Source organism: Neopsephotus bourkii, unplaced genomic scaffold (genome assembly GCF_033783945.1).
Source record: "Neopsephotus bourkii isolate Nb327-2 ecotype Australia unplaced genomic scaffold, CSIRO-AGI_Nbou_v1 NB_384, whole genome shotgun sequence".
In the NCBI taxonomy this organism is placed as follows: Eukaryota; Metazoa; Chordata; class Aves; order Psittaciformes; family Psittacidae; genus Neopsephotus; species Neopsephotus bourkii.
In genome coordinates, this window is record NW_026900889.1 from 427,757 (window position 1) to 441,587 (window position 13,831).

The 13,831-nt window shown below is 53.6% G+C and overlaps 1 protein-coding gene across 1 annotated transcript in view; it reads right to left on the reverse strand.

The window, feature by feature from the left end:
• Nucleotides 1-7,608: 7,608 nt before the first annotated feature.
• Nucleotides 7,609-13,831, reverse strand: part of HS3ST4 (heparan sulfate-glucosamine 3-sulfotransferase 4) — a 57,705-nt gene continuing 51,482 nt past the window's right edge. Inside the window, exon 2 of the mRNA XM_061349082.1 lies at nucleotides 7,609-9,175. Within this exon, the coding sequence (XP_061205066.1) occupies nucleotides 8,539-9,175 (637 nt within the window). The 3' untranslated portion in view covers nucleotides 7,609-8,538. The remainder of the gene's footprint in view (nucleotides 9,176-13,831) is intronic.

The window sequence follows — 13,831 nt, forward strand, 5'->3', positions numbered from 1 at the left end:
ACCACATGGCTGTGCCGGTGCTGAGTGTGTGCTCTCCAGCGCTGCAGACACTGCAGGGTCCCTCGCAGCACAGCGGGACCTCCTCTTGTGTGAACTCTGACAGATTGTGTGAACGGGAAGGTGGCCAAATGCAGCCCCGATAGAGAGAGCCTCTTTGCACTGTCACTAATGAGCTGCCTCTGCAGATTGGTGTCACGCAGGCAGGGGCTGTTGTGGTCCCAGTGTTTAGGATTAAGACACTGCTGCAGTTGGCTCAGGCAATGCCGTGGGCTTTTAAACCAAAGCAAACGTCTGACCAGTAAACCTTTGGTAGGCAATCAGGTCAGCACACAAAGGGCAGCCAAACTCACTGGTGCTTGGGCAAAACCCCATAAACTGCTCGACCACCTTCAGGAAGATCATCTGCTGAGAGGGGCTCCTCTTCACCACGTACTCGTGGTACTCCATCAGTGTCCATCACCCCAGAGTTCTTTCGGAGGCATTGGACAGGGTAGAGCAGACATCACAGTGCTGAGGGATTAGATTAGCAGGAGTTAGCTGTGATGAGACACTTCTGCCCAAGTAAATTGGGAGCTCTGAGGGAACGGAGCACTTCTCTATTCTCTGCAATGGTGCTGGACCCTGGGGAGAGATTCCCACCACAGGCACATCACCCAGCTGTGTCTTGAGCAGACTGAAGTCCAATCCCTGTCCTGAGCCTTGCCCCAGCTCCAAGCCCATGGAGCAGGAGCAGCCAGAGCAGCGCAGATGCAGCTGCTTCCTTGGCTCCTGCAGGGCCTGTCCATGTAGGATGCAGCTGGAGAGGTGTCTGCAGCCGCCGGCCCATGGACTCTCAAAGACAAACTCTGAAGGATCCTCAGGCTATTAATGGGGTATATTTGTAGCTGTTTATCTCTGTCAGTTGGGTGGAAAATCACCAGATGTGTCGTTTGCCTTCATTACACAGACATGTCTGTGTTATCTGGATCAGGGCTTTTAAGCGGTGTGTCACCAGCAGGGGAAAGCTCATTTCTTCTTCGTGGTGTTGGTGTTTGTGGGATCTGCCTTAGAAAGCGTGGAGAGCAACACCCTGGAGGCAAGCCTGCTTGTGGGGCAGAGCTCTGTCCTCTGCTGCTCTGCATATTAACCCTGTGCAAGGAAAGGGAAGCAGCAGAGCTGAGAGCCTCCTAAGCGGGGCTCCAGAGCAGCCAGGACTGCCCTGGGCTGGGCTCTGCAGCCTCAGAAAGCAGGTCCCTGCCCCTTGGACCAGGTCATGTGGGAAGGGCTCAGGGGCAGCAAGGGGGTCCTGTGGGCAGGGGCTCCTGGGAGCACAGGCACCCCATGTGTGGGGCAGGAGCTCAGAGTCATGTACATCTCTCTTCAGACACACAACAAAGGCGTAAGAAAAGAATGCCTTAAATAGGAAGAAACTGTCTCCAAATAAAATGCTTTTCTCATTTCTCATGATACAGTGAAATTTCTTCATGGAAAGATAGTCAGAGTAGAGTCCATTACACTCCACGCTTTTTGCCTTGAAACATAAAGAGCTGCATATCATCTAAGTGTTTGTTATGAGGAAATGTGTATGCTGGAAGAAGCTAGAAATTAAATCATTATTTCATGCAGAAAGATGTTGCTAAAGGGAGAGGATTACTTACTATATTAATTCTGTCCTTCAGCTCCCTGTACATCTCTGTGCACATCATGACTTCAGACACAAAACATGCTGTTGAAATCATCCTGGTTCCTCTCAATCCCGTTTCCTCAGAGCCTGCACCCTGGGCTGAGGTCCCTTGGCTGCCCAGGCTCCAGCCTCGCTCCAGGCCAAGCCCCGGCCCTCAGAGGGTGCCTGATCCACACAGCTCCTTTGCTGGGGTGCCTCTGACCCTGGTGGGATGTGTCCTACCCCATCCAGAGCAGCCATGGGGCTGGTGATGGCAGCATGGGGAGCTCCCTGCATGAGTCTGCAAAGCCCCAGTGTCTTCCTCCTCTGGCATCCTAGAGCATCACTAGCTTAGAGCAGAAATCCCTCTTAATCTGGAGGTAAAACCTTCCGTGTAGAAATCTTCTGGTCTGGGAGCCCCTGTCCTTGCATGGGGTGCATGTAGGCAAGTGCTCACATCTACTGGGCTGTTAGACCTTGTGTTACACCTAAAACATTCCAAAATATTCCTGCTGGTGGTATAAAGCAATAGCAAAGTGACCCTCAAATTATTTCTTCTGATTTCAAGTCTTTCACCTGAAGTCAGGAGAGCTTCTTAAAAGGCATCAGGCTTTTCTAATCAGATTGTTTTTCCAGCGAGTGACTCATAGAGGGATCGTTTTTGAGGTCAGCAAAGCAAAGCAAAACCCTGTGCAAAAGGCACTACGAAAGCTGCTGAAGCAAGAGCATCACTTCCCTTGGTGCTCCTGCCTGGAACATGTGGGAGGTCACAGCCTGGTGGCACAGAGGCAGGAGTCACCAGATTGCACCATGCGGGGTCGCGGGCTCCGTGCCAGGGAGGCAGTGGCAGAGGGCAGGGTGCTGGGGAAGGGAGTTTGTTCTCGCTGACAAAGCTGCAGCAGGGCACGGTGGTTTGGAGCTGGGCAGCTGAATAACCCCACGGTGCTCTTCTCCAGCTCATCTCTGCTCCAGTGTGCGAAAGCCGATGGCGGGAGCCCTTCCCGGCTGCCCTGGTTTCCTGGTTTTGCTGATGCAGGTGCAGTGCTACACTCAGGACAGGGAAGGGCAGTAAGCCACAGGGTCTCGCATCACCATCTGGCTGGAGGCCATGTTGGGCACAATGATCACAAAGTGATAGCTCCAGTTCCTGGGGAAGTAAAGAGGGGGTCAGCAGAACGGCCCATGGGACTCCCTGAGGCCAGACTTTGAACTGAGCAGGAGGCTGCTAGGCAGAGTCCCTCAGGGCGCAGTGATGGAGGCAAAGGGGCCCAGGATGAGTGGACATGCCTTGAGATGGGAATCCTAAAGGTGCAGAGGCCAGCAGGGCAGAAGGAAGCCAAGCCTGGCTGAACTTTGCTGAACAGGCTTTGGCTGGAGCTCAGGACAAAACAAGAGTTTACAACCTTTGGAAGAAGGGGCAGGAAACTCAGGACCACAGGAGTGTTGTGAGGTTATTCAGGGAGAAAATTAGAAGGGCCAAAGCCCAATGAGAACTTAATGCAGCGACTGCTGTAAAAGACAATTAAAATGCTTCCATAAATACATTAGCAGCAAAAGGAAGGCTAAGGAAAATCTTCATCCTTCACTGGATGTGGGGTCCATCTCTTCTTCAACAAGCAATAAGACAAGAGGAAATGGCCTCAAGTTGCATCAGGGTTTAGATTGGGTATTAGGGAAGATTTCTTAACTGAAAAGGTTGGAACAGGCTGCCCAGGGAAGGGGTTGAGTCACCATCCCTGTAGGGATTTAAAAGATGTGTAGATGTGGTGTTTGGGGACAGGGGTTAGTGGTGGCCTTGGCAGTGCTGGGTTAACGGCTGGACTTGATGATCTTAAAGGTCTTTTCTACCCTAAAGAATTCCATGATTCTATCTAGTATGTCATCCTTATTCAAAGGGCTCTGTTTGAAACCTGGCATCAGCACACACAGAACATGTTGAATCTTTACTGGTACCTCTTCAATCTGGTTTGCAAGACATCCTGGAGGATGTGACCTTGGAAGGCAGGCGGAATATTGAACCTGCATAATAAGAGCATCTCCGCATCGGTGGCAGCCTGTTGGGTACAGGGCAGTTAATAAATAATGAGGATGTCAAAGATAACAGCAGGAAAGTCAGAGCAGGCAGCAGCTTTGCAGCCGGCATTCTGACAGCCGCCTGGCAACGGCCAATTAAGAGGTGCACGCTGGTGCTCAGCCCCACAAGGAGCACATCCGGCACCAGCACCAGAGTCTAGTGATGCCAGTACTGGCACTGGGGGCTGGTGATGCCAGTACCAGCACCGGGGCTCTGGTGATACCAGCACAAGGGCATCCTGCATATGTGCAGCATGTGGAGGGAGCAGGGAGCTGCACAGCTCTTCTGGGAGCAAATCCCTGTAAGCAGCAAAGGGTGCCTGGTTATGGCACTGAAGAGCCAAAGGGCAGGGGTTTGCAGGGAGGAGCGATGCTCGCTGGACAGACAAGGAGAGGTTTGCAGAGGGTGGTGAAGCCCTGCGTGGAGCAGAGGAAGGAGACACTGTAAGAGGCAGCTGGAGCAGCTTAATGTGGGGCTCACCTGGGTCTTGCAAGAGAGGAAGTTGCTCAGGAGCCCTGGCCCTGCATCCATCAAGTACCAGTGCTGCCAGGGCAGCTCCTCGGGGTTACAGTCCCTGCTCATGGGGGTGTTTGGTTCAAGGGTTAAATTATATCATGCCACAACTTAAATATTAGAAATCTGATTAGGTGTGAGGTGTAATTGATCTTCTGATGACTTTCTAAACATCTGGTAAGAGGGGACTGCTTTCCAAACAGCAAGATCTACACACAAATGATCTTGATTTGAATAAGTATTCCATCCTTGTTTAGCAAATATACCCAGTGTTAATGGGGCTTAATGGTGCCTGTAATTGGTGTCCAAAGTTATTTAAAAGTAAATTTACTAGAAAATAATTAGCAATTTTATAGTTGACTACTTCCTCATTTTGTTGATAAAAGTTTTTCAGTGGTTTTTATCAGCTGACACAATAGGGCTGTGCTCTGAAACGGCGTTTTTCAGGCTAGCAGGAAACTGTGCACACAAAATAAGAGGAAAATAATCCCCCTTCATCTCTTTGCCTGCAGCCAGCCCCCTCCCTCCCCTCATTATCCACTGACCTGTCCTTGATGAGCAGCAAGTGAAATGTCTCAGGCACTGATTAGGGATTTGTTCTGTGTGACCTTGGGAATTGCAGCCCAAGCTGTGAGGTCAGTGAGGAAAGTTGTCCCCCACCACAGGGACAGTCCCGCTGTCCCCATCCCAGGGACAGTCCCGCTGTCCCCATTGCAGGGACAGTCCCACTGTCCCCATTGCAGGGACAGTCCCGCTGTCCCCATTGCAGGGACAATCCTGCTGTCCCCCACCACAGGGAACAGTCCTGCTGTCCCCAGCTGGGGCAGCTCTGGGTCTGGGGACAGTGACTGGTCCCTGCCTGCAGTGGAAAGCAGGGTTTGTGCTCTCCGTGGGTCCCTGACTGGATCCCATGAAGAACATCTCAGGATGCCTGAGACCCTGTGGGCTGGAGCTGGCCCAGGTGGTCATGGACCTGGTCGTGGTTCAGGTCCTGCTCCCACTATGGCACACACCTTCCCCCACCCCTTCTGGCACCAATGGGGTCGTGTCCCGTAGCAGGGTCGAGTGGCTGCTCGGGACTGGGCTGGCTGATGATGGGTCATGGCCAGCACCCATTGTGGCTCTGCTGCTTGTGGGGTGTTGGTGGGAGAAATGGAGCAGAGAAATGCAGCTGCTACAACGTTTTATTGTTTAGTGCTGTGGGTTCAAGTGTTCGGTTCGGGGTTTTCATATTGTTCAGGTACAGTGACGCTGACAGACAGAGACGCGCTTGGGAGGAGGCGACGGCACAGCAGTTTGGTTTCAGAAAAGACTTCACTCTCCATTTCCAGTCTCTGAACCATAAAGTACCAGCTTTTCCAGAACAATGAATCACCCAGTCTGTGTATAAAATTAAATATAATTTATGCTCTGCTAATTGAAATCAAATACAAAATTCAATTTCCTGTGTATTCTAATGCTGACATTTGAATAGTCTAAAAAAACCGTGTTATTAACCTGACTCTCTCATTCGCAGGCCACTCGCGGCCACATAGAAAATAATTCCCCTGTCAATCCCCAGCATCGCGGCAGACGAGGGGCGCGTGTCAGGGAAGCCGAAGGGGCCGGAGGCACCGTGTCCCTCCGGGATGGGGCGCTCGGCGGCTCCCCCGGGATGGAGGCTGCAGCCGGTATAAAAAATAAACCTCTGAAAGTATGGCAGAAAGAACGGGAGCGAGAGTTGGGCATGGGCAGGCCCAGCACCCCCTGCACCCTGCACCGCTGTAAGCCATGCGGTGACCCCTTTGGGGGCTGTGGTGCACCCCACTCCAGGGCCTTGTCCCAGCAGCAGGGCTGAGCCCTAGATGTGACTGTGCTTCATCCCAGCGCAGGACCGATGCTCCGGGTCCAGCCACACGCTGTGACCTTCCTATTGGGATGCTTCATCGGGTCGTAGTTCTCAGACAAAAATGTGGTTTCAGATCTCGTGTCCCTCCAAGTGAGGGGCACGATGGGTTGATGGCAGCTGGGGGCCAGAGGTTCTTCCCAGGAGAAGCCATCCTGAGCTGCACAGGGACACACAGGGCAGTGCCTGGACCAGACCACACCAAGGCTGGGGCATGCAGGGAGACCTGCAGGGTGGGGATGGGGCTTCTCGGGGGCTCTTCAAGCTCAAGGAGACCTTGCTCAGAGAAAAACTGCTCCCGGTTAAGCTGGGGACGGGGGCTGAGGCAGCCGCAGCTCTGGCCACGAGGTGATGCACAGGGCCATGCTGCGGGCACGTACAGCCAGCAACCTGCCAGGACCCTGCTGTGCCATGGGCTGGGGCAGCCTCCCCCAGGGCCAAACCCCCCCTCTGCACTGGGAGGTTCTGCTCAGCTGGGTGTTGGGGCTGCAGCGCGCTGGGAACAGGCAAAGATACCCCCGGTGAGGAGCCTGGATGCTGGTCCTCGGTCAGCCCCTCCCTCGTCCTCCACTGAACGCATGGAGCAGCTTGCACCGAGCTGTGTGACAGCGGTTTTCACTTTGGAGCTGATCTGAGATGTTAATAACATGTGAAACACTGTAAAATGATTCCTGTTACGGACTTCCAGTTTTCAGGTAATAATTTGGGGATTGTGGGTCTGTGAAAAACTCTTGTGTCAGGAGCTGGTTTTAAATCCAATCACGCTAACGGGAACTGACGTGATGTGAGCAGGGACCTCGCGGAGCCCCTCCAGCATGGCCCACGGGCTAAATTGTCCAAATGGCTTCAGCTCTGCCTTTCATCCAATCCAAGGCACCAGCACCACTTCATGGCGTAATGAACCACGCGACAGGCCACGAAACCCAAGCAGGTTCAGCTTGTTACCCAGAAAACAGTGATTTCATTTGGTTAGCTGGCTCAGGAGGGATTTCTTGCCACCTTAATCAAAACTGAGTCTTTGTCCTCCCACAGTGATCGTGCACAGCATCTCTGCTGCTTCCCAACAGCCAGGGACCAGGCTCTCACAAGGGGAGAGGACTCACACACAGCCCAGGAGGCATCCTCGCCACTTAAAACAAAGCAAGCAGCCAGCAGTACTGGAGTGCCCTTAGAAATCACCCCTACGAGGGGAGCACTCAGCCACAGCAGCTCCGCATTTTCCCTGTTGTTCCCTCCCTGTTTTCCCTCAGTGATGGGGATGGGAACAGTGCTGCTGTGTCAGAGTGCTGCTGGCTGCTCTCCACTGGTTCCAGCATGCAGCACTCACCATGTCGCTGGTGGATCCAGCTGGGATCTGGGTTTATTCTACAGCTTCTACCAGGACTGCAGATCTGGTTGTCTTGCCCATTTCCAGCAGAAAACACACGATTTTTGTGCAGAGCGCTGCTCTCCCTGGCAATCCATTGCTTCTCTGTAACTGAACTAAAGCTGTGCAGGCCCCTCTGTCACCGACAGGCAGGAGAGCTCTCGCTTTCAAGGTGCAAAGGGCAGTGCCAGAGGCCCCACAGCCAGCCCTGCCCAGGCCCTGTGCTGGGGCTGTCCCCATGGCTCTGCCTGCAGGCACCCTGCCCTTCCCACCAGGAACGCCTGGCTCCAGACCTCGGAGCAGGGCACGGCTCAGCACAGAGGAGGGGGGGGCTTGGGGAGGACCCAGGTCTGATCTCACTGAGCATCCCAGCAAAGAGGAAGGGCTCCCTTCCAGCAGTGGGGATGCACCCATCAGTTGGAGGAGAATCAGACCCCGGCGTTTTGTGGCACTTGGTAAACACTAGTTGTAGTGCAACAGGTAATTGGAACATCTGGTGCAAATGAAGTTTCTGTACATAGTTCCCCTGCAGCATAACTGGCTTTATTCCTTCCACACATAAACACCAGTGTGCATGTGAATGCACGAGCCCGGACTTCAACAGATCTGATGCTGCTGTTTGGGCAAACCTAGAAGCCAGGACAGAAGAAACCAAATCTGTGAGTTTGACCCCGTGCTGCTGGGTTTTGGGCCACCCTCCTGCTCAGGCAGCCCCGCAGGAGCTGGTCCTGCCTTGCCTGGCTGCGAGGGGGAGCCAGCAGTGAAATGTGGGCACGAAGCATCCCAGCACCCCGAGGAGTCCCGCGCCCTCTGCCTCCTTCCTCCCACCAGCCCCCGGCTTCTCACGGTCACAGTGGGGAGAGCCCAAGTGCAACCCGAGGTTTGGTGCCACTGAGGTTTCAGGGCTGGAAACATGGGGTGGCTTTGGCAGCAACCCCGACAGCGCAAGAGCCTTGCGCTCACGATGCTGAGCCTCCAGCCCTGGGTGAGTTTTGGGTCTCTAATGATGATTTACACCTCAAAAGAAAAGAGCATTTTCTTGTCCTCGTTTTGTGGGTCTACTTATCACTTTCTTCCTGCTCCCACTGGAAATCCTGGCCTGTCATTTGGTAAAACATGACATTGAAGGGTTTGTAAAACTTCCTCAGTCTGTGGATGACGTCTGGGTCTATTTTGGGGTGAGTTCGACCCTTGGACTTGCCCAAGCACCGGGGAGCACTGCTGTCCTCTGGCTTCTTTAGGCAGGGGAACCCCTTGGTTTTATTAAAATAAAAATGTTTCTCTGTCACAACCCTCTTGAGGCCCAGGAAGTCCTGGACCTTGGCCATTTCCCCAGCCGGGTCAGTGATGAGCCTCTCGCCACTGACAAAGAGGATCTGGGAGAGGGGGAAGTACTGGAGCCAGTTCTCCAAGTGCAGGGCATAGATCCCGATGCGGATGGCGCTCCAGGAGGCGTCGATCAGCCCCAGGGTCCGGTTCTTGAAGGCCAGCACCTCGAAGGTGGGGATCTCCGGCTTCTTGGAGAGCGTCTGCGTGTAGTCCGAGATGGCGCGGGTGACCGGGTTCCGCACCACCACGATCAGCTTCGTGTCCTTGGCCATGGAGTGAATGCGCCTGGGGGCCTCGTTGGTCACGAAGTAGCTGGGGGTCTTCTCCATGGTGATCTGCCCATCCAGGGTCTTGGGCATCACGTTCCTGTGTGGAAGCAGAGGAGGGATGTTAGCAAGGGGCCGGGCATGGGGGGACACCTCGTGTCCCTCCTGCCCCGTGCAGACGCTGCTGGGGCTGTCAGGAGGGGGGATGCTGCGTGCCTGCAGGCCCCAGTGACCAAAGCACTTCTGGCTTGGCTTCCTCTTGGACCCTGGACATGGTGGGCACCTGAAGCATTAAATCAGCCTCGGTAACACATTATACAGTCAATTCGCCATAGGCATATGTAGACAAAAGTTAATTGACAATAAACCTGTACAATACCTGTCTGTTCAGCAAGCCATCTGCTTCCATTTGCTCAATTAAGCCTATTCACTTCAGAGCCTTGTACCAGAGTGGTGCAGTTAGGATTACACAAGACCTTTTTGTTATGATGACATGCTTTTAAATGTCTCAGCTAATAAAACTTAATACAGAATAAGATCCCTTGCTTCTAGTACAATAATTAAATTTATTTACTATCTTGTATGTGAGAAAGAATGACTTTTCTTTTATCTCTAATTCGCATGCTCTGTCAATAATTAATTGCTGCTGGGTTTTGAGCTTCCTGTGCAAGCACTTTTATTAGCCAAAAGGAATTTGCCTACTGGATAAATTAGCATAGCAAGACTTTCCTGGATAGCATATTACCATACTGTAAAATGAAACTGCAGCGAGATAGCATTTATATCTAAGAAAATGAAGAGGTAAATGCTCATCCCAGCTGCCCCCGGTTAAAGATTATCATAGCAAGCAGGAAGGCATTAAGTGATGTCCCTGGCAAGAGCATTAGAGCCTCTTTCACACCTCCTCAGGGTGCTGGAGATGCTGGAGAGTTGTGCCAGGAGCCAAGCTCCGGCTCTGCATGTGCCATGGCCATGAACTGACTGCTTCTTGACTGAGTTACAGCAGTATTTTTATCTTGAGCTCTCCAAGTGCTCCTGCATAGGAGCAGCCCCACAACCCCTGTTTGTTTAACCTGTTGCTGGCTGGTTTGCCCTGCAGATGGGGGAGGCAGGAGGAGGAGCGGTGTCACTGCTCCGGGAAGCGCTGGTAGCACTGGCCAGGTCTCCTGCAGCAGACACAGAGCATGGCGAAGCTCGGGGTCTTACAGGATTATCCCTTCACATTGCAACTATTTTTAGTACAAACATAACAATGTGAATAGGCTGGAAATGGTTCTGTAAGAGCACCTTGGGCACCGGCGGCCGCGGTGATGCTGACGTCAAACCGCCGAGCCCCGGGAAACAGCCATTTCAGGAACTGCACAGCTCGAGTGAGGCCAGGCCCAGCTGGGTCTGACTGCCAGCCTTGCCTCCTGTGCGTGACTGCTGCCCAGCCCAAGTGAAGGGGCTTGGTGCTGCCGCAGGGCTGCTCGTGCCACCAGCGTTTGGGAGTGAAGATGCCAGCGGGGTCCTGGCATCCTGCAGTCACCTCTTCCCTGTTAAAATACCTTTCCCTGGGTCCTGGCAATGGGGCTGTGCTGGGAGCAGGGCTGCAGGGCTCCGGGTCACCCTTTCCAGCACACCCATGGCTAGGCCCTCCAGCATCGTGTCCCACCGGGGCTGCCCTCTGGAAGTGGCGGGCGGGTGTCTGTGCTCTGGGTGAGCACTGCCACAGCCTGAGCCCCAGTGCCTGCCCCGACGAGCTGCAGGACAGTGGGAGCCTGCGGGGAGCAGCAGCTGGTGCCTGCGGCTGTCCCTGGGGCTGGAGAACATGTGGAGGAGTGAGGCAGAGAACTGAGGCCAGGGAACAAAGATGTTTCTAATCCAGTGACTTTGCCCAGGGCGCTCTGAGAGCAGGTTCCTATTGAACCATTAATTACCAAAATCAATGTGTTCCTTGCTCCACAAAATAGTTATTTTATCATCAGTTATAGCTAGCAATTTGTGTGCATTTCCTTCTTAACGGGTTCTATCACAAGCTGCAGACCACACTTTACACTGCTGCTTGCTGTCTTGTGCTAACAGCCAGAGCACATCCCTAGTGCCAGTGCTGCCAGTCTGTGGGGACACAGGTACCACATCCTAGGTAGTGGCTGGGGGTTTTCTGGCCAGGTGCCTGTCCTTGACACTCGTCAGTAACGGAAGCTCCTAAGGAAGGACCAAGGATCTCTCAGTCTCAGTGGGCTCCTCTGCCTGTGCTCCTTTCCTCCTGATTTCTGCCACTGAAGATCTAATGAAGTTCCAAAGCAGAAAGTGTTAACATTGCTTCCCATCTCTGTAGTTAGTGGCAACTCCAGATGCAGTTAACAGGCACATTAACATGCACAAAGGTGTCCAGTCCTGCCGGACTCGTCTCTGCTCGAAGACATCAAGCAGCAACAGGGTCCATTAATTCACCCTGCAGGGCTCAGGCAGTGTTTCTCCTTTGTGCTCTGTATTCACTGCTGGCCTGCTCCGAGAGATGGGAGAATAGAGCTTTCTGCCTTCTCTCTTTACCCCAATCTTCATTTTACAGCACAGTAAAGCCTGACAGTGCTGGACCAGCTCCGATGCTCCCTTTGCCAGCTCCCAACAGGAATACTGAGGGTCAGGGTTCACAGCAGGCTCTCCAGAGGCATCCCTTCCAGGCCAGAGGCAGGTTTGATAATGAGCTGATAATGGGGGTGAAACTCTGGGCACCTGGGGCTGTCCCTACTGCTGCTGCTGGGAGCTTGGCTCAGCACCGTGACACCTGAGGGTCGAATGGGTGCAGTGGGATCAGTGAGCCTGTGCTAGGTGGCACTGTGGGAGTGGGGAGAGGCGGCTCTGATTTTGAGTGAAGAGGGCATCGGCTGAGACCGCAGCAGCCCGGGTGAAGCAGAAGGCGCAGTCTGCAGAGTTCTTCTACCTTGCAAATGGAGCCAGGCGAGCACCAAGCACCAGTCCCCGGTGGTGTTTAATTACCCGGACACCCGCACGCTGTTTGCGCTGCCTCAGACAGGATAAGCTGTTTCCCTGTCAGTTGTGTGAGCAGGAGGGACCAGCAGAGGCAGAAGGGGCTGGTGTGTGCTCCTGAGTCAGACACAGGCTGACAAATGTCAAAACGGGGCGATCACGAGACGCTAAAAGCTCTGTGGGATTAGGAGCAAGGGACCCCCAGACAAGAGGGCTCGAGGGGACTGCGGCTGTCACCAGCTCTGCCCCTCTGCATGGCACAGGCAGCTCTGCCCCCACCAGCACTGCTGCTCTGCTCTGGGAACTGGAGGAACGGGGGATCCCCGTTAGTTAACACCTCTCAGGGGTACCCAGCACCTCTGCTGCAGCCTGAACCGGGCTGCCCGCAGCCACTGCCTGAGGGGTTCTGTAGCACACCCCTGAGCCTGGGCTCTCTCCCAGCTGACAAGATGCTGCTCTGCATGTAAGTACCTGTGGGCTCTAAAACTAAAAGCTCAGAGCAAATGGGGACTGGCTGGGCCCTGCCCCTTGTGCCCATGCTCTGGCTGTGCAATCAGAGGGGGTTACTGGTGGCATTTGTGCTTCATTTGCTCCTAATCCCCCTGACCAGCACCTCCCTGGCACTCGGAGCCTCCTGGTGCCCAGAGATGTGGCACTTTACCTACACAAGCCCTCATTTGCTCTGCATCACGGATTGTGTCTGTGGTCTGTGGGGTTTTAGATGACAGTGCTTCAAAAGAGATGAAACCACTCAGAGTTCAGAGGCAGCTCTGCTCTCTCCTCACCCCTGCTGCTGCTCCAACCCATCCCAGCACTGGCCAGGGCTGGGTGACAGGAGCAGGGTCCTGTCCTGCAGGCACTGCCGTGCTCCCGCTGCCCCTTCACAGGCACTTCTGTAAGCAAGGATTTTGGTCCCCTCTGCTCTATGGTCAGGGCAAGATGATTGTCTTGCCTTTAATATTGTACTTACTGAGCTTTGCCTTTAAATTATGGTTTCAATAAACTATTGCTAAAAAAGCCCCAAACCTCTAAGCCCTTTCCCTGTAGTGGGGATGCTTCAGACAAGACACTGGAAGCAAGTTGTAGTGGCTGATGTTGAAGTATAAAACAAACACACCAGGGGTTTATAAAAGAAGCACGAACAAACTATTAATTACAACAGCCCCTTCAGATGATGTTATCACAACAAACAGGAGCCAAGGAATTGCAGAGCTAATAACCTGAAAGTGTTGCCACATTTACAGACCCCGTTTAACTCCATGCACAATAAAGACAAATGGATAGAGAGGTTGGCACTGAGGAGAGACAGCAGGGAAGGAGCTATCAAGGAAGAGAGGAGGAAAAGCAAATTCAGCTCGCGCTGCACCGTTTTAAGGATAACACTGGGAGCTGCAACATGTCCTCGAGCCACCCCTGGCCCTGCAGAGCACCACAGCTGCTGCGGCTCTGGGATGTACATGCAGAAAAGCTTTTCCCCCAAGCTCTGCCCTGTTTCAGAGTTACTTTTAGGTGCTGCCCTTTCTGGGCAGGCATGTGGGTGCCTTGCTGAGCTCCCACCAGGCACTGGCAGCTGGACCCTATCAGCACCAAGACCCAGTGAGCCCCACACACATCCTGCTGCATCCATCCTGCTGCATGCAAGCATCCCACTGCACACATCCTGCTGCATCCATCCTGCCGCATGCAACCATCCCACTGCACACATCCTGCTGCATGCAACCATCCCACTGCACACATCCTGCTGCATCCATCCTGCCGCATGCAACCATCCCACTGCACACAT